General features: G+C 41.3%; 1 protein-coding gene and 1 long non-coding RNA gene across 2 annotated transcripts in view; one reads left to right on the plus strand and one right to left on the minus strand.

Moving 5' to 3' along the window:
* TAFA4 (TAFA chemokine like family member 4) overlaps positions 1 to 20379 on the plus strand; it is a 129273-nt gene extending 108894 nt beyond the window's left edge. Inside the window, exons 3-4 of the mRNA XM_033424794.1 lie at positions 3994 to 4149; positions 20158 to 20379. Coding sequence (XP_033280685.1) covers positions 3994 to 4149; positions 20158 to 20309 — 308 coding nt within the window. The 3' untranslated portion in view covers positions 20310 to 20379. The remainder of the gene's footprint in view (positions 1 to 3993; positions 4150 to 20157) is intronic.
* Positions 19578 to 23964, minus strand: LOC125965595 (uncharacterized). The gene is made up of 3 exons (XR_007479667.1): positions 23763 to 23964; positions 20104 to 20274; positions 19578 to 19700 (listed from the first exon to the last, which is right to left on the minus strand). It is a non-coding gene; the product is annotated as an uncharacterized LOC125965595 (long non-coding RNA).
* Between the last annotated feature and the right edge of the window lie 283 nt (positions 23965 to 24247).

The raw sequence follows: 24247 nt of genomic DNA on the forward strand, positions 1-24247 counted from the left end.
GTCTGTGGTAGTTTGTTGTGGCAGCTGAGCAAACTGAGACAATGGCCAACAGGGAGGGTGGTCACTGAGAGAAGACTGAGGATGAATTCATCCCAGCCACCCCTCTTCCCCCTCGTGGCTACTCATTACCTGTCCAGGACCGTTTGACCTGAAGTGCTTATTTGCAATTGGAGACTACAGAAAGGATCTCCCCATGAACTCTCCCCAGTCCTCACTTTTCTGCTTACTTGGTGCTAAAGTCCCATGCTACTTTACTGACATTGTAATTACTCTTTATTTTTTACTTATTTACTTTTTTACAATTGTACACAGCTACCTATGGGAAATCAACACTCTTCTTGCAAACATTTAATTAGGTTTATAATTTTAATTACTCCTTTCATATTTATGTTTTCCTCTGTAGTGGATTGAAAACTTTCTCTCATGCTGGCGATTTGACTCTCTGGGTACTGGTTCCGCTTTTATGTATTTTACAAATGAAACTTTGCCTTAGTGTTTGTTCTCACCATTAATTGGATTTTGCTTCCACCATTTAAGATAGTATGACAGGGAAGGGCCAGAAAAAATGCACCATGATATAGAGGTTACTTTGTAGAAGGTCTATCTGTATGGATTAAAAATCTGAAATACAGAATTGTAAAAAGGAGCTTTGTTATTCGAAGCACATACACCAAACAAGAGAAACCAAGCAAAGCATTAACCTGTGGGAATCTTCGGGGAAACCTGTTTTAACGAGTAGAAGAGATTTCTTGTAATTCACAGAACAATATATATGTAAACGGTATATCTGAAAATCATGAGGGTGCTCAAGGGTGCCTGAAAACCTTGCCTTTCATTAGTAATTTCTAAACATTGCCTCTACAAGCTTGTTTCCGTTGTTTTTGTTTTTTTTTTTATCAGAGCAAAGGTAAGTCTTTCCATCTTGGTGTAACCAGAGTTGGTGCATTAGTTATCCATTGCTGTGTAACAAATGAGCCCCGACCTTAGATGCTTGAAACAATCAACAAACAGTTGGCCCTTGAACAATGTAGGTTTGAACTGTGCAGGTCCACTATACTATGACTTTCTTCAGTAAGTATGTACTATAGTACCACACGACCTGTGGTTGGCTGAATCCATAAGTACAGATAAGGAGGGCCAACCATAAGTTACACTCAGGTTTTCGACTGGGTGTGTGGGGTCAGCGCTTCTAAGTCCTGCATCGTTCACAGGTCAACTATATATTATTTTACAGTCTTTGAGCAGCAGGTATCTGGGAATGGCTTAGCTGGGTGGTCCAGACTCAGGGTTGTTAGATTGCAGTTGAGCTGTTGGCTGGGATTGTAGTCTTTGAAGCTTCGACTAGGGCTGTAGGATCCACTTCCAAACTCACTCGTGACAGCACACAGCATGATTTCCTCCAGAGTGACTGATGAGCAAGCAAGGGACTGCACCACTGTCTTTTATAACCTGACTGTGGAAGTGATAAACCATCACTTGTGATGTGTGCTATTGGCACTGGCACACAGACCAGTGCTGGTGCGGTGTAGGAGGGAATATACCTTGAAGCTCACTTACAGGGTTGTTGGCAAGAGACTTCAGTTCCTTGCCACAAAGGCCCCTTTATAGGGCCACTTATCCCATGGTTTCCTTTGAGTGAGTGATCCAAAAGGCACAGAAAGGGTGACCACCTAATTTTGGAAGTGACATATCATCATTTCCTCTGCACGCTATTGGTCATAAAGATGGTACCATGTGGGAAGGGACTGCACAAACGTGTGGACAGTAGGAGGCAGGGAGCATTAGGGACCATCTTAGACGGTGGCTGCTACAGCTGACATGACCTTGAACAGAACGACAGACTCATGGAGTGGAATCATTCCCTCAGGTCCAGCCATGAGAATGGGTCCACTTAGTGTTCAGCTAAGTTCTCTCTTGGTTTTACAATCTCCTGATAATTTTCCAATAAATTCTCTTTGGCTTAAGTGAGCTTAGATCACTTTCCATTGTTAAAAGACTTCTAACTGATAAAATGGACTCCAATATAAATTAAACGTAAACCATTTTCTGTTTGTTACAGGAGTATGGAAGTCAGTTTTATCATTGTTGGCGATGGGAGGTAGAAATATAGAATTGTGGACAGAGCAGTGAGAACCTGTGGTGCTAGGATGGAATTGGAGATGCCAGTGTGGACTTACGCTGTGGACTCACGCTGTATACACACACACACACACACACACACACACACACTTCCTAGGTCTATCTGCCCTTTCAGCCCCAAATCACTCCCTGGTAGCAATGAATAAACCTTTGTGCCAAGGTCCTGGTTTCTAAATCTGAAGCCCCACTAAAAACAATCAGGGCTCCTTGGAGAAAAATGATGAGGGCAGGGAAAATCTGGCACATCTTTTGAGCCAGAAATTTAGCTAAGATCTCAAAGCATAATGGGGATATGTCAAAATGACACAGCTGCCAGTATGAAGGGCCTCCTCCTGTCTAGATCTGAGATAATTTGAATATTAATATAGAATCAGTTTTGCAGCCATCATATTAATAATTGGTTCTGGTGGAAGTCATCAATGGATGCTAAAAATAGTGGGTCAAAGTTTGAAGAGTGGGGTGTTTACATAGTTTGAATATATTTCCCCTTAAAATGCTTATTAATTACAAAGGGCAAAATAGTACCTTTAGAAATGGAGAAACCTGGCAGCCACCACCTTAAGTATGTGATTAAAAGTAAGAGCACCAAAAGCCGGATAAATGACATTATGTGCCTCCTGATATGATGCACTGAGAAGAACATAGTGTCACTTCTGGGGTAATCTGCTAAAAGTGCATTGCCTGACTCTAATCAGGAGGAAACATCAGACAAATCCCAACTGAGGAACATTGTACAAAATAACTGACATGTATTCTTTAAAAATGTCAAGGTCAAGAAAGATAAAGTCTGAGGAATAGTTTCTGATTAAAGAAGGCTAAAGAAATGTGAACTAAATATAATGTAGGCTTCTGCATTGGATCCTGAGCAGCGGGGGAAATGGCTCTAAAGGACATTTTTGGGACAAGAGGAAAAATTTGACTGCAGATTGTCAGTTATATAATAGCATTGTATTAATGTTAAATGTCCTGAATTCGTTAATTATGTCAGAGAAAGTCTTTATTCTTGGGAAATACACAGTATTTAGGGGTGAAGGAGTGTCATGTCTGCAACTTACTCTCAAATGGCTCAGAAAAATATATGAAAGAGAGTGAATGAGAAAGCAAATGGGGTCACATGTTAACAATTAGGGAATCTAGGTAAAAGGTCTTATATCAGTTCGCTATTGTTGCTGTGACAGATTACCATAAATTTAGCGGCTTGTTTCTGTAGGTGAGAAGTCTGGCACAGTTTGGCTGGTTTCTCTGGGTTAAAATCAAGGTATCCGCAGGAGAGCCTTCCTTTATGGGGACCCTGGCGAAGAATCTGCTTCCAAGCACATCCAGGTTTTTGGCAGAATTCAGTGCCTTGTGGTTGTAGGACTGAAGTCTCCATTTCCTTGACTCTTGGCCCCTCCATTTTCAAGCCAGCAATGGTGTTTTGAGTCCTCCTCGTGGTTTAAATCTGAATTCGCCTTCTGCTTCATCTCTCTGCTTTGAAGGGCTCATCACCTTAGCTCTACATGGATAATCCAGGATAATCTCCCTCTCTTAAACTTAACCAATTAGTAATCTTAATTACATCCGCAGAATCTCTTTTGCCATGTAAGTAACATAACACAGCCATTGGTGTGATACCAGGGGCTAAAGGTCCTGGAAGCCAAATTTCTGTATACCTCAGTTTTATAGGAGTTTTTTGCACTATTCTTGCCACCTTTATATAAGTTTAAATTTACATCAAAACAAACAAACAAAAAGGATTCATAAACGTAGTATACATGGAATTGGGAAATGTAGTCATGGCATCACTCACATCCTTGGTACTTTCATTTCTTCCTAACAGCACTGGGTCTGTTTTGCTCCCCTGTTATCCACCAGGTCACCACCAAATCAAGCAAGGGACCTGTGAGGTGGTCGCAGTGCACAGGTGCTGTAACAAGAACCGCATAGAGGAGCGATCACAAACGGTCAAGTGTTCTTGCTTCCCAGGACAGGTTGCTGGCACAACTCGGGCTCAGCCTTCTTGTGTTGAAGGTAAGACCTTTCTGGTCAGTTTCCTTAATGTTGCAAAAGGACCTAACAGTAAAGAACCCCCCTACTTTGCTGTCTTTGCAACTCAAAGGAAACTAGGGCTGCACCTATGTCAACTATGTCAGTGTCATTTAAAAAATGAACATAAATATAACCCCACAAATTTCTTAATGAGTAGGGTATTAATGATGTCTCCCAAGAGGTACCAATGAGGAGTTCAGTTACTGGACAATCAGGAAGATATGCTTTGATTTCTGCTTGCCCAACTGTCTCTCCAAATATCACCCACTGGAGCAGTTTCTTCCCTAGACATGCTTTTCCGCCTCCTCTAAAACTCTATTCAGAAAGTCAGCAACCTGGTTTTCTCACCTCGTGTTTGATGTTATAGACTAATATTCTCTTTATTTCTAGTTTACTATTTATATAACATCTTTGGAGCAAGTTCTGTGAGAATAGTTTGGGATATCATTCATTTGTTGTTTCCCTATCCCCTCGCAGAATATGGTGGCAGTGGTTAAAAAAAAAGAATCAATGTTGATGGTTGTAGGTGGGGGCCTGGGACTGATTCCTTTTGATGCCCCCTGGCTCCTTCCAGCAGACACCTTGTTAGAAACAAGTATCAGTCCCCAGGGGGACAGATGCATGAGGTTAAGTCTTGTAGCAGCTTCTCTACAGTGGTGTGAAACCTCCCTGAAAACGAACACTTCCTGTCTTATCTGATGCATTTCTAAAGGTCAGCAGTTAAAACACACACACATTCTTATCTCTAGAACCATACAGTCGACAATAATTAACCACGTCCCACCCACCCTACCAAACAGACACACATTTGTAGACTGTTTGGTGTACACGTATTGTATACAAACCATTGCTATGTATCAAGCATGATCTCTGCCACCTTTCAAAATGGAAAGTGAACGTGGAAAATTTCCCATCTAGAATTCCTCACCAGAAACTCTGGGGGCCAAATGTGTTGCTGAATTCAGATTCTGTCAGATTTAGTTAAGGCAACATAGTGCATATGCCATCTATTACCTAACAGACCTAACGTCTTCTGCAGTTGCACCCCATAATTACAGATATTAATATTTATACAGTAAAATACATGAACATTCATGCAGGATGGGATAAGGCAAGATGAAGAACCTCATGTTAATTCAAGTCAGGTATTGCTGCCATTCTAAAGAAATTCTTGCCATTTTCAGAGCTTTTTGGATTTGGGGCTTAAAGATAAAGGATTGTAGGCCTATAAAAAGAAAGGTAAGGATCTTTAACATTAAAAAAAAAAATTGCTAAGTTTGTCTCCCCAGCTGGGACAGTTTAGTGTATATATTTGCTCCATTACTGAATCCAGATCATACTCATTTTGTCTCCTTGCTCTCTCTCAAATCAGTCCACTCTTCTCTACCCCACTGTCACCTCCACCGTCTAAGGGCCTAAATACATTTTGCTGAGCTTACTACTCTTCGTCTTCCAATTTTCACGCTGTAGCCAGAATGATCCTTCTACAGAAACAGAACTCATTATGTCATTCCCATATTTAAAACCACACTTCAGTGACTTTCACTGTCTTTAAAATGAAATCCAGATTCCTTACCATGGCTTGGCTGACGAAGCCCTGCATAATCTCGTTCTGTCTTACTTTTTTCTTTGAACTACTGTACCCCAGGCAAACTGGAGGCTTTTCTGTTCCCTTTCATCTCTGCACTTCACCTGTCATTGCCTGAATCGTTCCCTTCATCCCCCCAACACACATTTGTCCACTTAATGCCTAGTCTCCTTTCAGATCTTCTATATGTTCTTGTATCTCCCCATACTTCCAGTTCATGATGTGCATCTTGTTTTGTTGTAAAAACTTGTCGAATGTATGCTTCCCATTAGTGTGCAAGTTGCTTGAGGATGGGAACTGGGTCTCTTATTTACATCTCCCCGCAGTAGCTGGTGCCTGATGAGTTTTAGCACAGGAGAGAATTATTTCATCTTCACTAATCACAGATTCATTTCGAAAGGTAACAACAATGGTTGCTTGCCTCTGTAGATTTTACTTAATTTTTAATTAACAGTTGTAAAGATGTTTAACGTTTTTATTGAAGTATAGTTGGCATACAATATTATGGGAGTTTTAGGTGTACAACATAGCGGTTTGACATTGATAAACATTACATATTGATCACCAGGATAAGTCAACCATCTGTTGCCATACAAAATTATTACACAATTATTGACTATATTCCCTGTGCTGTGTATTACCTCCCCATGGCTTATTTTATAACTGGAAGTTTGTACCTCTTAATTCTCTTCACCTGTTTTGTCCAACCTCCCACACTTCTCCCCTCTGGAGACCACCAGTTTTTTGTTCTGCATCTGTGAGTCTGTTTCCGTTTGGTTCTGTTGTTCTTTTTCTTTCTTTTTTTAAATTTTTTAGATTCCACATATAAGTGAAATAATACGTTATTTGTCTTTCTTTGTCTGACTTATTTCACTTAGCATGATGCCCTCTAGATACATTCACATTGTTGCAAATGACAGAATTTTCTTCTTTTTATGGCTGAGTAATATTCCATTATATATACATATATCCATTGTATATATATATACACCACATCTTCTTTATCCATTCATCTGTTGATGGGCAGTTAGATTGTTTCCATACATTGGCTATTGTAAATAATGCTGCAGTGAACATAGAGGTGCATATTTCTTTTCCAGTTAGTGTTTTTGTATTCTTTGGGTAGAGAGCCAGAAGTGGGGTAGCTACTGGATCATATGGTAATTCTATTCCTAGTATTTTGAGGAATCTCCATACTGTCTTCCATAGTGGCTGCACCAATTTAAATTCCCAACAACAGTGTATAAGGGTTCGCTTATCCCACACGTGATTGTTTTCTTAATTTTTCTTAGTTTGTTATTAGTTTATGGAAATACAATAGATTTATGTATACTGATTTTTGTATCCTGCAACTTTACTGAATCCACTTATCACTTTTAATAGTTTTTTGGTGGCGTCTTTAAGGCTTTTTTCATATATACTATCATGTCATCTGCAAACAGTGACAGTTTTACTTTTTTTTCTAATTTGGATAACTTGTATTTCTTTTTCTTGTCTGATTGTCGTGACTAGGACTTCTCACACTGTGTTGAGTAAAAGTCGTGATAGTAGGGATCCTTGTCTTGTTCCTCATCTTAGAGGAAAAGCTTCCAGCATTTCACCATTGAGTGTGATGTTAACTGTGGGTTTATTGTATATGGCCTTTATTATGTTGAGGTACATTCCCTCTATGCTCACTTTGTTGAGAGCTTTTAATCATAACTGGATGTTGAATTTTGCCAAGCGCTTTTTCTTTATCTATTGAGATGACTGTATGATTTTCTCCTTTATTTTGTAAATGTGGTGCATCACATTGATTGATTTGCAGATATTGAACCATCCTTGAATTCCTGGAATAAATCCCACTTGATCATGGCATACGGTCTTTTTAATGTACTGTTGAATTAGGTTTGCTAATGTTTTGTTGAGGTTTTTTGCTTCTATCTTCATCAGGGATGTTGGCCAGTAATTGTTTTTTTTTTTTCTTTTTTTGGTGTATAGTCTTTGTCTATAGTTTTAGTATAAGGATAATGAGTTTGGAAGCATTCCTTCCTCTTTAACTTTTGGGAATAATTTGAAAAGGATAAGTATTAACTCTTCTTTAAATGTTTTATAGAATTCATCTCTGAAGACATCTGGTCCTGGACTTTGTTGTGAAAGGATTTTTTGTTTTGTTTTCTGGAGTATAGCTGCTTTACAATGTTGTGTTAGTTTCTACTGTACAGCAAAGTGAACCAGCAACACATATCCATATATCCCCTCATTTGTGGATTTCCTTCCCATTTAGGGCACCGCAGAGCATGAAGTAGAGTTCCCTGTGCCATATAGTAGGTTCTCATTAGTTATCTATTTTATACTTGGTATTGATAGTATATATATGTCAATCCAAATCTCCCAATTCATCCCAGCCCCCCTTCCCCCTTGGTATCCTGTTGTGAGCTTTTGGATTATTGAGTCAATTTCAATACTAGTAATCAATTTGTTCAGATTTTCTATTTCTTCCTGATTGCCTTAGAAGAATGTATGTTTCTAGGAGTTTATCTATTTCTTTGAGGTTGTTCAGTTTGTTGGTATATAATTATTTCTCCTGACCTCTTATGATTCTTTGTATTTCTGTGGTGTTGGTTGTAACCTCTCTTTCATTTCTGATTTTATTTATTTGGGCCCTTTCTTTTTTTTGCTTGATGAGTATGGCTAAATGTTAATCAATTTTGTTTATATTTTCAAAGAACAAGCTCTTAGCTTTCATTGATCTTGTCTATTTTCTTTTTAGTCTCTATTTCATTTATTTCTGCTCTAATACTTATTATTTCCTTCCTTCTGCTGACTTTGGGCTTTCTTTGTTCCTCTTCTTCTAATTCATTTAGATGGTAAGTTAGGTTGTTTGAGATTTTTCTTGTTTCTTGAGGTAGGCCTGTATCACTAAATTTCCCTCTTAGAACTACATTCACTGCGTCCTATAGATTCTGGAAAATTGTATTTTATTTTTATTTGTTTCGAGATAGTTTCTGATTTCCTCTTTGATTTCTTCACTGACGAATTGGTTTTTTGGTAACATGTTGTTTAGTCTCCACGCATTTGTGTTTTATCCAGGTTTCTTTTTGTAATTTGATATCTTGTTTCATACCTCTGTGGGTGGTTGAAAGTGCTTGATTTCACTCATCTTAAATTTATTGAGACTTGTGTTATGGTATAATGTGATCTATCCTGGAGAATGTTCCATGTGCTCTTGAAATGTATGTGTTTTTTCTGCTTTTATAGGAAACTGTTTATTTTATACTGGAGTGCAGTTGATTAACAGTGTTGTGTTAGTTTCAGGTGTATAGCAAAGTGATTCAGTTATACATATACATGTTTCTACTCCTTTTCAAATTCTTTTCCCATTTAGCTTATTACAGAGTACGGAGCAGAGTTCCCTGCTGCTATACAGTAGGTCCTTGTTGGTTATCTATTCTAAATATAGAGGTGTGTACATGTCAAGCCTAAACTCCCAATCTATCCCTTCCCCCACCCTTCCCCCCAGTATCTATAAGTTCGTTCTCTAAGTCTGTGATTCTGTTTGTGTTTTGTAAATAAGTTCATTTGTAACTGTTTTCTTAGATTCCATATATAAGTGATATTATATGATATTTGTCTTTCTCTTTCTGACTTACTTCACTTAATATGATAATCTTCAGGTCCATCCATGTTGCTGCAAATGGCATTATTTCATTCTTCTTAATGGCTGAGTAATATTCCATTGTATGTATGTGCCACATCTTCTTTATCCATTCATCTGTTGATGGACATTTAGGTTTGCTTCCATGTCTTGGCTACTGTAAACAGTGCTGCAATGAACACTGGGTGCCGTATCCTTTTGAACCATGCTTTTCTCTGGATATGCCCAGGAGTGGGAGAGCCGGAACATATGGCAGCTCTCTTTTTCCGTTTGTAAGGAACCTCAATATGGTTTTCCGTAGTGGCTCTACCAATTTACATTCCCACCAACAGTGTAGGAGGGTTCCCTTTTCTCCACCCCCTCTACAGCATTTATTGTTTGCAGATATTTTGATGATGGCCATTCTGACTGGTGTGAGGTGATATCTCATAATTTTGATTTGCATTTCTCTAGTAATTAGTGATGTTGAGTATCTTTTCACTTGCCTCTTGGCCTTCTGTATGTCTTCTTTGGAGAAATGTCTATTTAGGGCTTCTGCCCATCCTTTGATTGGGTTGTTTTTTTGATACTGAGTCACATGAGCTGTTTGTAAATTTTGAAGACTAATCCCTTGTTGGTTGAATCATTTGCAAACATTTTCTCCCATTCTGTGTGTTCTCTTTTCATTTTGTTTATGGCTTCCTTTGCTGTGCAAACGCTTTTGAGTTTAATTAGGTCCCATTTGTTTATTTTTGTTTTTATTTCCATTACTCTGGGAGACGGATCAAAAAAGATATTGCTGTGATCTGTGTCAGAGAGTGTTCTGCCTATGTTTTCCTCTAAGAGTTTTATAGTATCTGGTCTTACGTTTAGGTCTTTAATCCATCTGGAGTTTACTTTTTTTGTGTGCTTTTTTTTTTGGTGGACTGTATCTATCAAGGTCATCTGATCTAATGTGTCACTTAAGGCCAACGTTTCATTATTGATTTTTTGTCTGGATGGTCTGTCCATTGATGTAAGTGGGGTGTTCACGTCCTCCTATTATACCTGTCAAGTTCTACCTTTATATCTGTTAATATTTACTTTATGTGTTTAGGTGCTGCTCTGTTGGGTGCATAGATATTTACGAGCATTATACCTTGTTGGATTGATCCCTTTATTATTAGGTAATGTCCTTCTTTGTCTCTGTTTACAGTTTTTGTTTTAGAGTCTATTCTAAGTATTGCTACATCTGCTGTTGATTCCCTTTAGTGTATTTTTCATTTAAGTTACTGGATATATGTATTTTTAATCAGAGTATAGTTGATTTACAATGTTGTGTTAGTTTCAGGTGTACAGCAAAGTGAATCAGTTATACATATTCATACATCCACTCAATCAGTTATACATATTCATACATCCACTCTTTTTTAGATACTTTTCCCACACAGGCCATTACAGAGTATTGAGTAGAAGTTACCGTATTCTTTAGTTCTGATGTTTTTTTGAAGTTCTATCCCTTTTTTGAAGTTCTCACTGAGTTCATTCATTCTTCTCCTTTGTTCAGTGAGTATCTTTATGACTATTACTTTAAACTCTTTAGCTGGTAAATCGGTTACCTCCATTTCATTTAGTTCTTTTTCTGTGTTTTTTCCTGTTTATTTCCATTTGGAAGGTGTTTCTTTGTCTCCTCATTTTGGCTAACTACATATATGAGGCATGTCAGCTATGTCTCCCGGTCTCGAAAGAGTGGCCTTATGTACAAGGTGCCCTGTGGGGCCCAGTGGCACAGTCACCCTTGGTCACCAGAGCCAGCTGCTCCAGAGGTATCACTGGTGTGGGCTGTATGCACCCTCCTTTTATGGTTGAGTCTTGATTGCTACAGACACACTGGTTGGTGGGCAGGGCTGACCCCCAGGCTGGCTGGTTGCATGGGTTGGCCAGGACTGTTAGGGGGCACGTTGATGTGTAGAACTCGTCTCTGGCACAGCTGGCTGTGGGGCCTGATCATGACTCTTGTGGGACTGCCGGTGTGCGGAGCTCTCCAAATGGGAGCTGATATGGAGGGACCCCAGTGCTGGCCAAGCTGCTGGGTGCGGTAGGGGGCAAGGACCATTTTGCAGGGGCACTGGTAACAGCTGAGGTGGCCCAGCAGGTGGGGCAGGAGCTAATTTGGAGGGACTGATCACAGCTGGGTAGGGTCTTAGGGGAACACCGGGGTGGGGCACACAGTGTTAGCTAGGTAGATGGAGAGTTACGGAAATGGTGCACATCAGTGCTGGGCAAGCTAGGTAAAAGGAGAGTTTAAAAAAAAAAAAAAAAAAAAGGGTTCCTGCCAGCACTTCTGTCCCTGGAGGAAGTTCCACTGGATCCCTGCCCCTCTGGCATGTGTCCTAAATTGTGTCACACAGGCACTTTGCAAGCTGGTGCCTCCGTACTGGGACTGGGAGCAAGTGAGTTTGTGTGTGAATCCTTCAAGGGTGGAGTCTCAGTTTTCTCCATTCCTCCAGCTCTCCTAGACGTAAGCTCCACTAGTTTTCAAGGCCAGATGTTCTAAGCACTCATCTTCCTGGTGCAGGACCCCCGGGCTGGGGCAGCTGATGTGGGGCTCGGACCCTTTGCTCCTCGGCAGGGAGCTTCATGGTTGTGATATCCCTCCTGCTTGTGGGTCCCTGCACCAGGGGTGTGGGTTCTGACTAGACCACATCGCTGACCTTCGTACCTGTTTGGTTGTGGCCTTTTCTTTATAGCCTTAGTTGTAGAAATATGTTCTCCTAGTCTCTAGGTCATGCTCAGAAATCGTTGTTCTATAGGTATTTGTAGTTTTGGTGTGTCCATGGGAGGAGGTGAGCTCAGGGTCTTCCTATTCTGCCATTTTATCCAGAACCAACATCGCCTCTATATATTTTAAACTTCTACAGGAGCTCACGAATCATAACGAACTGTATTTATACTGTCTAGTTTAGAATATTTGGATATAAAAATCTTAGATATCTAAATAATGTTTTACAAAACTCAAAGCACTTTTATCGATGCCTGGAAAGTACAGATAGGGTAATAGTTCCTATTAGCATCTGTCTCTTAGTAAAGGAAATACTAATACCTTATCATACACTGGCTTGTTTTAAATTTTGTATATGAGAAAAATCCCTTTTGGCCTCTACCCTATGGGTACCCTATGGGTTTGGTCAATATATTTTCCATGTACTTGTGTATTTAAAGACAGGTCTGTGGAAAATGTGGTAGATTTAAGTATGAATGTGTTTTACACAAATGGCTATCACTGGATATTTCTTAATCCAATGTGCATTATTCCTATTAGTATTAGGTTGTGGAGCTCTTTGTGTGCTAGTACCTATTGACCTGTTTTTTTAATCGCTCCACGGCGTCCATTATATTGGACAGGTTATAATTTATTTAGCTGTTCTTCTACTGAAAGACATTTTGGTTGTGTCTGTGGCAAAGGAAACACGCTCACAGGGTCCATGATTTCCCTAGTGTAGAGGATCAGTAAGTGACGGAGACCAATTATTTGGTGTCGGAGCAGAGTCTGTACAGTGGAATTTCTGTGATGATGCAAATGTTCTTTCTATATATCTAGCTATATGGCATGATGTATATGTGTCCAGTATGATTGGTTGCTGCTAAGCACAGGTGGCCCTTGAGCATTTGAGAGGTGACTAGTGTAAATTTACATGGGAACTTGTGACTAGAAGCGTCTATATTGGGTAGTGCAGGAGAAGCTTTATGTAAATCTGTAACTTCAGTGCAACATTTGGTGGCCAGAGCACACCAAAACCCTGAAAGATGGGATTGTAATTGTGTCTTCATATTTGTGTTCCCTGCACTAGCACTGCTTGGCCAATAGTCGGTGCTCAGTCAATGTTTATTGGCTCAGGGTCACAGAGGAGGTGGAGGAAGTTGTAGTTTAGGCTCTAGTTAGGGGGTATGTCTGTTTTCCTATCTCCCTGATCATCTGTTCCTTAGCTGAACATGTTTTGATTAGGGCTTTTTAGCTTTACCTGCTTAATCTTTATCCCATAATAATTATGCAGTATCATGCTGCTAATTGGCTGCGGGAAGACCTAGTCTCTGCTGCTATGTTCCTTTTATCTTATTTGTCACTAAGAATAGAGAGGATCTAAAATATAAAATTTACTTGAATTTACATTTAAATTAAAACCAAGGCGAGAAGACATGGGGGGGGCACTTATTAATGTTGGTATAGACACTGGACTATCTTTATGCATTTTTGTTAATCCACACCACAGATACTTATCTGGTGTTTTTTGTTGCTTTTCCATAAAATCATAGCTTTTACTAGTTAAAAATAGCTTTTTTTTTCTCCTATCAGGCTTTTTTCTTATAATTAACTTATGAAGTCCCCCTGAATTATTGAAATGTGTCTGTAATACACATTTGGGATTTGGGAGAAGGGATGGGGAATTATTTGATTAAAGCTATGAGTACTTGGATCCTAAAACAGAAACTATTTAGCTGTTAAGCATTCTTGCTTTTGACTCGTCTACTGGCATAGACAAGGCTGTTTTGTGGTAGGAACCATATTCTACACATTTATCAAGAGATAATGCTGAATCGTTTTAGGATAAGATGAAATAAATGTGTAGTACAGTGAAACAATTTATTTTGTCAAAGTGAATGCTTTCTAAACATCGGTTTTAAAAAAACTTAATAAGGTGAAAGCCTAGGAATGGAAGACAGTTAGTTACTTTTTAAAGCTATAGTTTTTTTCCTTTTGATGATGCCCAAATATCTTTTCTGAGATGTCGGATTTCGCTTATTTAAGGACAAGAGTTACTGTGTGTATTGCAGACATCTTTCATGGCTTTATGGATTGTGTGGTGAGATGCAGGGTCTGTCTTTAAGTTGTGAGTTCACACGGTTTTCTTACCAGTTATGTTCTCTGTGCCACCTGGCAGACGAAGCAGTTTTCTGAGTTCTTCTCAGTGTTGGTCAGGTAAAGGACAATGAAGCATCCTTTACAAAAAGTACTTTGGAAGTTGGAAGGACATGCCTCTTGCGTATGTTTGTTCATTTATCAAGTTTTAATTTAGCACATTTGTGCCTGGCATGTCCTAGAGGCTGGAGGGTAGCATAATAATTAGACTCAGGTCCTGCTTTCAAGGAGCCCAGAGTTTACTCAGAAAGATTGGTAATTAAACTCTAGTAAAGCAGACGAGGGGTCAGCGGTGGTGCCCATGAGAAGCCATCGGTCTGACTTGACCAGGTAGGAAGGAGCTAGGGAGGGCAGGCGTGTAGAGCACCTGAGAATGAAGGGGACAACCTTGGGAAGCGGAATCAGCTCGTCTGGCTCAGAAATGGTAGAAGACAAAGCTGGAGATGTAAACAGAGCCTGTGATATTAAAGGCCTTAGAGCAAATCAAATTTTAGGGCTTACTGCCTGCCTTCTGGGAATTTGTATTCAAGGAGAATGGATGAAGTGCTAGGAACAAAGTGCATATAAAATACCCTGAGGTTTCTGAGCAGGAAAAATGTGATCTCTGAATCTGACAGGTCACATAGACTGTCAGCACAGTGAGCCCAAGATTAGCCAGGATTTGTGTGTGTGAAAGAGAGATACAAAGGTTAGACTTGTGGAAGCGCCCCCGGTGGAGGGAGGACGGAAGCCATGGAATAGAGGTGGCATGATGATATTTACTGTGAATTAGTATCACTTTCACCAGCCAGAGCTTTGATGAGGTCTGATGATCTAGCATAGCCTCTCATGTCGGGCCGGCCGAGTACATCTAAATCATCACCATAGATAAATAGATAACCACAGATGAGTGTTTCTCAGCCGGGGCGTGATTTTCTCCCTGCAGCCCGGGGGACATTTGACCATGTCTGGTGACACTTCTGGTTGTGCTGGGGGAGAGGGTGCTACCCCCAATAAAGAATGACCTGGTCCCAAACGTAGGTCAAGAGACCCTGCCTTAGCAGTTTCCGCCAAATGTGCGCGTGCTTGTGCGAGGGGGCCTTTAGCTGGGAAGACAAACCTAGATCACAGAAGAGAAGAGGAGTCTGTACACCCTCAGCCCCAGCCTCCCGCCGTACTCTGTGCAGATAACACTACTGTGTCATTTGTGAAGTGTGGGAACAAGGAAAAGGTTCCTTCAAAAAATTGTAGTCCTCTCACTACTGCTTTTATGCATGTGACCTGGGTCAGGTTGGAATGGCTTCTTTTCTTTGAATAACCAGAAATATAAATGGGCAGGGCTTTCCACCTATCTTAAAAGTTAATAAATGGCTTAATTTTTAAAGAACACAGTGAGTGTCTTGAAATAACAGGGGTGAGAGCAAAATAGCTAAAGATACGTTAAAACCTCAGAACCTATGCTGTGACTGTTTCCATTTTCTAGATGATACATATTCCCCGAAGATGTGCTCTTAATCTCTCTGTCCGTAGTTTCAGGGTAAAAATACACTCTTCTTTAGAAAAGCCTTAACTCTGTGTAAATACAACCACACTAAGTCCACAAAGGAGATGCCAGCTGTTGAGAAGTGAGCCTCTGTGTAAATACAACCACACTAAGTCCACAAAGGAGATGCCAGCTGTTGAGAAGTGAGCCTGTTGGTCTTATTCGAAGGTGGGCTTATCTAAATAGCTATATAAATACATACTGTGTTTTATTTAATAGAGTGGTATTTATTTGGGACGAGGGCTAGAAACAAAAACCCTCCATCTATTTCATACAACAGAGAGTAAAGAAAATGCACCAGCAGCACAGTAGCTACTTAGTCACCTTACATTTTCACCTAAAAAACAACATTATAGAAAGTACTAGTTGCCTGTCTTTTTTTAAGTTCGTTTCTGCATAAAGCTGGAAATTCGTTAGAGCTTGGCAGCTTGGAGATAGACAGATAGGGATATTTTGTATTTTCCTAAGGCAGGGGGCTTTTTAAAGAATTTCATTTTAAAAATAGAAGTGACAAGACACTTTTCTCTTGTAAAGTATAAGTATATTATGGTATTTGGCACCAGGAAAAAAAACCATGTATGCCTCCTACAAATTTATTTTCCTGTGGAGGCAAAACTCAGTTAAGTGGGCAGATGTTCTCAAGAGTTATTTTAATAGAACCCTACTTCTGAGTCTTTTGTCTCAGCTCATAGCCCTACTCCGTATGCACTCAGAGCTGAAACATCCGGGCTGTTTAATCACCTTAGTCATTGTCGGGTCAAACCCTCTGTTGGTTTTCGGTTTAGCTGCGAGTTCCTTAATCAATCCTTAACTCAGAAAGGAATTTGAAACTTGTATTTTGGCTACTGGGATGGCTCTTATCATGTCTCCTTTTCTGAAAGAACATTTGCGATTAAGTCTTTCACAAGGAAACTTTATCTGGATCAAGTGTCTACTTCTAGGGCTCCTCACTCAATGTATTCTATCAAATATGAACATGATGTCTTTTTTACAACTAGAAATATTTGAAATTCCAGGGCAGCCTGCTGTTTTAAGGAGTCTATTGTGAATCTGCCTCCATCGCTCTGTATTTCCCAACGAAGTGAAAGGACAGTGGTAAAGAGTTTCCAAAGGGCTTGACTGCGTATGCTTCCTTCTTGTATTTATTTAAATAAATACATTATTACACTTAAATCCTTAAACAAAATACTAGGCAATGCTGTAGTTGAGACTGTGATGAAAGCCTGAATCCATCATTTTCCCCACCTCAAGCTCCTTTTCTAGATTCGGCATCAGGATTATTTCAGATCCCCCTGAGTCCAGTGAGAAGGCACTAGCGTTTTCCTCTGCGGGGAGTTTTATTCCCAGATTTCTCCCCTCACTCACACCTCAGTTGGTCTTCCCTGTCAGGCACCTTTTTGTTCTAAATTCTTGCATCGTCCCTGCCAGGCTCACCCTTCTAGGGACCTAGGTTTTCCTGGCTCGTTGCACTACCGTGCTGAGAAGCTTTCCATGGCTTCCCACTGCTTAGAGAATCAAGTCCTGAATTGTCCTTGACAGTCCCTAAAGTTTGCTTCCCAGACCACCTTTCTCAGCTGCACGCCCACTGTTTCCCTGCTGACCCCTCACTTGAGCCACGTGGGTCTCCTGGCTTCCAGGTGGCCGTTCACTGACCCCCCTGCCTTCACCTGGACAGATCACTAGCCATCTGTCAAAGCTTCTTTTTGACTCATCCAGGTAGCTCTGATACCTGTCAAGAGTACATAGGTTTCCATTGCTGAGTGGAAGAAAGTTTGTCTAAGGAACAGTTTTAAAGCCTTCTTAAAAAGTACCTCAGATTCACTTTTAACTCTGTGCAAATATAACTAAGCTCTGGCAACGTTTAGATAACTTTTCCAGTCCTGCAGATGGCATTTTCAGTTGAGGGCTGGGAACCACCTCTTGTTTATCTTTATATCTACTTGGGACCAAACTAAGGTACTCAGAAAATAATCAATGACTGGTCGGCCCTTTGAAGATGGTCAGTTTTGTGTAGCACTTATTAATCTAAACGATCACTGCAAATTGTGGTACCAGTAGAAAGACTGATGGATAGAGTCTCGATTCAGGTATTACTCACTTTGTGGAAAGCTCTGGTTTTTGGATCTGGAACCGTCTGCCTCCCCTTCTTGCTTCTGAAGGTTCTTGGGACCATCACAACGGAACAGTACGTAAAAGTGCTTTGAAAATGACACAGCTCCATACGATTTTAAGGTGAAACCGTTGTGATGTCGGGGGCTGAAAAGAATGTAACTTGGTCAGACATGGCGCCAGTGTGTCCGTCCACTCAAGCGCAGTGTCAGTCTCTGACATAAATAAATAACCCATTTAGCTGCGTGCCTTTCTCAGTGTTGGCACCTCCTGATTTAAACAGCACTTGGTTATTCTAGATCACAGATCTGCCTGACTCATGTACTGTTGGTTTGGATGGGACGCGTTGGATACATAGCTCAGTATTTGGCCAAACCTGGAACGGTGGCTGCATGTGGAGAAAATACAGTATCTGGTTACTTCAGCCAATAATGGAACAATCCTATGCCCTCATCCTGCCACATCGCATTTGCCTGACAGGAGAAGAGTTTTGAATGCACTGGCTTCCTCCGTTACCTACTTTTGTCATTGCCTCTAGCAGAGATCTCTGCTGGGAGGGAGTGGGTACGTAGTAAGTGTTGGCAGCCGTGTTAGACTGCCTCTGTTCAAATGCTGCTTGGCTACTTGGAAAAAGGGTGACTCTGGGCAACTCATTTAATACCACCAGACCTCAGTTTTCTCCTCTCTGTAAAATGCAGAAAAAAGAAATAGCCACTTTGAACCTCAGAGTTGTAGTGAATTTGAAATTAGCAAATGCAGGCAGGACATCTGGCGATGTGTCCTGCACTCGAGAAAAAGTAGCTCGTACTTCAGATACTGCGTTTTTACAGACTGATGGTTTGAGGCAGTGGTCTATCAGTGCCACTTTTCCAACCGCCTTTGCTTAAATTTGTGTATTGCAGTATTTCATACCCTCCACTGGCAAAAAGAATATGACTCGCTAAATGCTCAGGTGATGGCTAGCAATTTTGAGCAATAAAATATTTATTCATTACAGTAGGTACACCAAATTTTTTTTTGTTTCGATATAAGGCTATTGCACCTTTAATAGACTACAGTGTAGTGTAAACCTAACTTTTCTAGGCGCTGGGAAGTCATAAAATTGGTGTCACTTACTTTAGGGTGGTGGTCTGGAGTTCTCCAAGGTGGGCTGTGGATGCCTGCTTTTTCTTGAACTTTAGTTTCAGACTTCTGAGGCAGTGGTAAAATCCATTGGGGTAGAATTGTTGTTTTTTTTTTTTTTAAGTCAATGTGTTACTGTTTCGACCCAAAGAAAAAGAAAAAAACAGAAAAAACAAGGCTGACCTACCTCCACCCCCAATCCACACATACTACCCCCAGCTTTGGAGCTTTGTCCTATACCAGCCTGCGGGGGGGGGGTGGTTCACCTTTAAAAATCAGTCACAATCTTTTTCGTCCTTTGAAATCTATGGGAATAACCATCAAGGTGATGGTTTTTTCTTAACTTCTCTTCATCTGCCTGCAAACCCAGAGATCTGGGGTACTAGTTTCTGATTCAGGGGCTTAATTGGCAGACTGCTGTGGGGATAGTGAGATGAAGAGGAAAGGGAATTCACAGGTAAGCTAACTGACTAGTCGAGAATGTAGGCATGTGAGGGGGTGGCCCGCCCCTCCCATCTTAACTTGCGTCTAGTAGTGGACTCAAGTGGTTACTCACCTTGCTGGAATGGCGTGGAGAGATGAGGCACCCTGTGTGCTGAAAATGTTGACTGTTCTTAGTCTGTGCTGTTGAAAACAAAGAGTATGAAACAACCGCGGTATCCGCGTCCACCACTATAACCTGCAACCAGAGACGGAGACCACAATAATGGTGAACATTTTCTGACCACACGGTGACTGGTCCACAGTCAGCCAGGACTTTCACACGGATTGGCTTTATGCTCTTGCCACCTTCTGGCAAGGCTCTGTTTTTATTCCCATCGTACAGATGAAGAAACTGAAGCTGAGGGTAAGAAAGCTAGTCCAAGATCCTTCCATAAAGGTAGCACAGCCAAATTCAAACCCGGGCGGGCGTACTGCACAGTGCGAGATCTCACTAACTACATCATCCTCGGTTAGCCAACTGCATAAAAAGAAACTATTTGTTTCTGTACAGTATACGGCTGATTGGATTCTTTACTCAAGATTTCACCATAAGCAATTTTGGAAGCCAGTGTACTCACCAATGTTGAGCTTTATGTTACCTGTATTTGGAGGAAGAAACAATGTCCCAAATATTATTTGGCTTTGTCTTCCAGCTTCCGTTGTGATTCAGAAATGGTGGTGTCACATGAATCCTTGTTTGGAAGGAGAGGATTGCAAAGTGCTGCCAGATCACTCAGGTTGGTCCTGTAGCAGCGGCAACAAAGTCAAAACTACAAAGGCAAGTATAGACAAAACCCAGCTGTAATTTACGACCTCAGTGTATCATTACCTGTGGGGTCTCCCCTGCTTCGTTTCGTCCTGCCGTCAAGAGGACAGCGTTCTTTCTTGTTGATAAACCTGCTTGGGCAGGGCCCCTCTGTGACTTTGGCCCTTTGAAAAGTCCATTTCTCAGCATCACCCTTAGTTTCAGATTTTACAGAGCAGTGATTTGGTGGGGAAACGCATTCTTTTAGGCAGGGCTACTGAATTCGGTTCAGCTCCTTCACAGGCCGATTTCAAGTAGAGGTTTCAGAGTTGACAGTCCCGTGTATCACAACAGTATGGCAGGAATCCACCTGCAGATGATTTACTGAAACAGAAAGACCTACTGCCTAAGAGGAGATGTAATGGTTGAAGACTCTAATTCAAGCCTTGCGAGTCAATAGTTTCCTCCCCAAATCATCCTCTTTCTGGCTCTGAAAGACTCCATTTTCCGCCTGGTTCTTGAGCCAGAAATTTAACTTCTTCCTCATCTCTCCCTGTCCATTCTATTATTTTGTCTTTGGGATTGTGACTCCCAAATCCCTCCACGCTTCTGCGTCCCACAGTTATAATCCCCGTGAGGTCCGCCATTGTGTCTCATCTGGATGACTGAGGTTGCGGCCTCACATCCGCTCTTGATTCCCCCCCAGTCTGTCCTCCACAGGATGACCCTAGTCGTTTTTGCGAATTGCAGATCTGCTAAGCTAGTCCAGCTCCCCATTTTTCAGTGGCTTCTCTGGGTTCCTTAGCTAGCCTGTGCTTGTCTGGCCCTAGGTAAATAACCTGGCAAACTACCTCCCTCCCTCCCTTCATTCTTTCTGCTCCAACCGTCTCGGCCTTCTGTCTAGTCCTTCTTCCTGTGGTGCCTTTACAGTTGCAAAGGAATGTGCCTTCCGCCTTTCTTTTCTAGTTCACCATTACTTCTTCAGGGAATCCTTCACTGGTAGGATTCACGCTCCCTGTATCTCTGAGCACGGTACTAGAGTTACATTTTACAGGGAGCGCTATACTTATTGGCTTCATACTGACAGCTTTCTGTCTAGGAGGAGAGCTGTGAAGTCAGGGCCCCTCGCTGTTTTGCTTACCCATAATCGTCCCAGAGCCAGCTGCATGTCTCCGCGACTATTGCTTGAATGGAAATATTCATAAAACCGGTCATTCTAGGATTATAATGAGCTAGGCACACTGGAACGGGATGACTGTTTAGTTCTGGTTGCTGTGTCAGCTGTGGCCCCTGAGGAGGTATAACATCTCTTGAAGCGTTTCTCATCTTGCTTACAGTTTCCCCTTTATGAGTATTTGGAATTACTCGAGCTCTCAATCATTTTCAACCCCCGAGGTCATGAGAAGGTGAGTTCTCCTCCTATGTGTGTGTACGTGGGGTATTATAATACACGAGATTTTATAAAATAAATATTTAAGTATGTCATGAATAAAAGGTTACATCTACAACAGACTATTATAGAACAAGGTTTTATAATACATTTTAAATGTAGATTTTAGCTGATATTTGTCCTACCCCAAATTACCAATAGTATATAGTCAGTGATTTGATTAGTTCCTCATTATCTAGGTAGAATAATTTCAAAATCAAGACCGTTGTAACATTAATTGCAATGATCAACTAACGTGTCCTTGGTAGTGATAGCATAACTATCAGGTTAAATGACCTGATCTATGCTTTTATGTCCAGGGCAGAAGCAGCTCGGGGAGGTTGCTGGAGGGAGAAGGAGGTTAGCACTGCCACCCTTTTTATCAGCTCTCCTTCTAACCAACTCCCCATACACTTCCAACCTGTGTAAACCCAAGTGTGCTTGTTCAGCAAATCCTGCCTTAAGATGATTCCACCATCCTTTCCCAATGTGCCCCTTTCAGCCCTTCTTCCCTCACCCCCTCCTAAATCAAAATCTTGGAGTGGCCAAGGAGCCAGGGTCTTAAATCCATCCACGATAAAAAAAAAAAAAAAAATGTCCTTCAACGTGTTTCTTGTCAACTAGGAAATTACATTTTGCGAGATTATTCTTGTATTGACTCTTACATATAAATATAAAAGAAGAACACAAGTGCCAGCCAGCTGTGCTCCAGAAATGAATGTGTCTAAGGGGTCCCCTGCTGCAGCGGCTCCCTCTCTATTGATGTGCCGAGAGCGAGGGCAGCTGCAGGAAGCAAACCTTGAGGGCCATTTTGGCTCTGTGTGCTGGGGGTTAGAAGTTTGCTCAAGCTGCCTCCTCAACGGTAGTGACGTTTCATTTAGCGCTTGGGAAAGCTGTGGAAGCGTGATACAGTTCCCCCAGCCCTCGTGATACGTAGCTACTTTTTTTTTTTAAGTGACACAGCACTGGAGAATCATCTCTAAGTCATAAAACTTTGTCTCCTTTATTCATCCAAGTCAGTGTGACTTGAACTATATAAAACATTTTATGTCTTTTATGGAGCTTCTGCACATAGAGTAACTTCATTTGTGGAGCTGTGACTGGCTTCAAGTGAAGCACTTGATACTCACAGAAGCTGCACCTTAAAATCGACACTGGACCTTACACCCCAGGTGAGACAGCAGTCCTATAAAGGTAGAACAGTTACCTCCCTCGAGGGGGGTATTAACTATAGAACAAGATAGTTGCCATTGTCCTTAACAGTTGATGCACAGCAGCATCAGGACACAGAAAGGCTAAAAAATAAGATTATCTGCGGTAAGCCATCTAGGTCCGAATTTTCTTTTCCACTTCCACTTAGGTGCAAATGTGACAGAGTTAGCAGTCAACTTGAGATGTTACTAGCCTTAGATGAAGATAGGAATGCGAGAGGAGACCATTCCCTAACCAGGAAGGTTGGCATTGAGTTTATTCCGCTGGTGTAGTTTTCAGGATCCCCAGAGAGGAGGCAGCTACTGCTTTGTGGGAAAATATAACTGACTCTCTGTCATCCTGCCTCAATTTTCCCTAATTCAATTCTGAGTTTTATTACCTCGACCCTGCTAAATGTGCTAAATCATTTCTCCCTATTTAAGTATTAAGGCTCCTAACACTGTGTGCAATGTCCTCTTAGCACCAAAGGCAATGACTTGCCCGGGGGGCTTTTTGGTGTTTGCAAATGTAAGCAATTCACATTGAATCTTGAGAAGTTTTAGATGTTTAAACGTTCCTGATTTTAAAACGTCTACTAAGAGTGAAGAGGTATGTGTTTAGAGCAGTAATTCTCAATGAGGGGCAGTCTGCCCTCAAGGGGACATTTGGCAACATCTCAGGACACTTTTAGTTGTCACACGTCGGGGAGGGGGCTTGCCATGGGCACCTTGTGTGGGTGGAGGCCAGGCACGCTGCTCCACATCCTAAAATGCACAGCGCGGTACCCACAACAAAGGCTTATATCGCCCCACATGGCCGTGGTGCTGAGGTTGAGAAACTGTGCTTTCTAGGACAGGGTCGTTTTCTTTAGTAGCTGTGTGTAAGCATCCTACCTGATTCTTACTTCCTTTTGTTCTTCAAAGTTTCTATTACGTGTCCAGCTGTTTTGTTTCCAATATTTCGTACTGGAAAACCTAGAGGTAGGAGGTAAGAAATTAAACAACAGGCTTTCTCTTCAAAACCTCCCTCACCCTCAACATCTAAGATGACCAACGTCCTTCGAGTATCTTCCTCACGGGACTCAAATCGATACCTTTTTCCTCTGTCTCTTGGAGTACTGTGACGGGTCATCCTCTCTACCACAATGTTAAATTACCTAATGGTATCAGTGGCTACAGGAAAATCATCATGGCACCTTGTTAAAAACAAACTATTTTGAGCCTCATTATAGGATGTTTATGGACGGGGCTTAAAAAAACCCATACTTTGAAGACATTGTTCTTAGGGTGATTCTGACGAGCATGCAGGATGCCGGGCTCCCTAGTTTTCCGAGCGCCCCACCTGCTCTCTGTTCTTGCCTTTAACTGGCATATACTCT

This window comes from Orcinus orca, chromosome 10, assembly GCF_937001465.1.
Source record: "Orcinus orca chromosome 10, mOrcOrc1.1, whole genome shotgun sequence".
NCBI classification, from domain to species: domain Eukaryota; kingdom Metazoa; phylum Chordata; class Mammalia; order Artiodactyla; family Delphinidae; genus Orcinus; species Orcinus orca.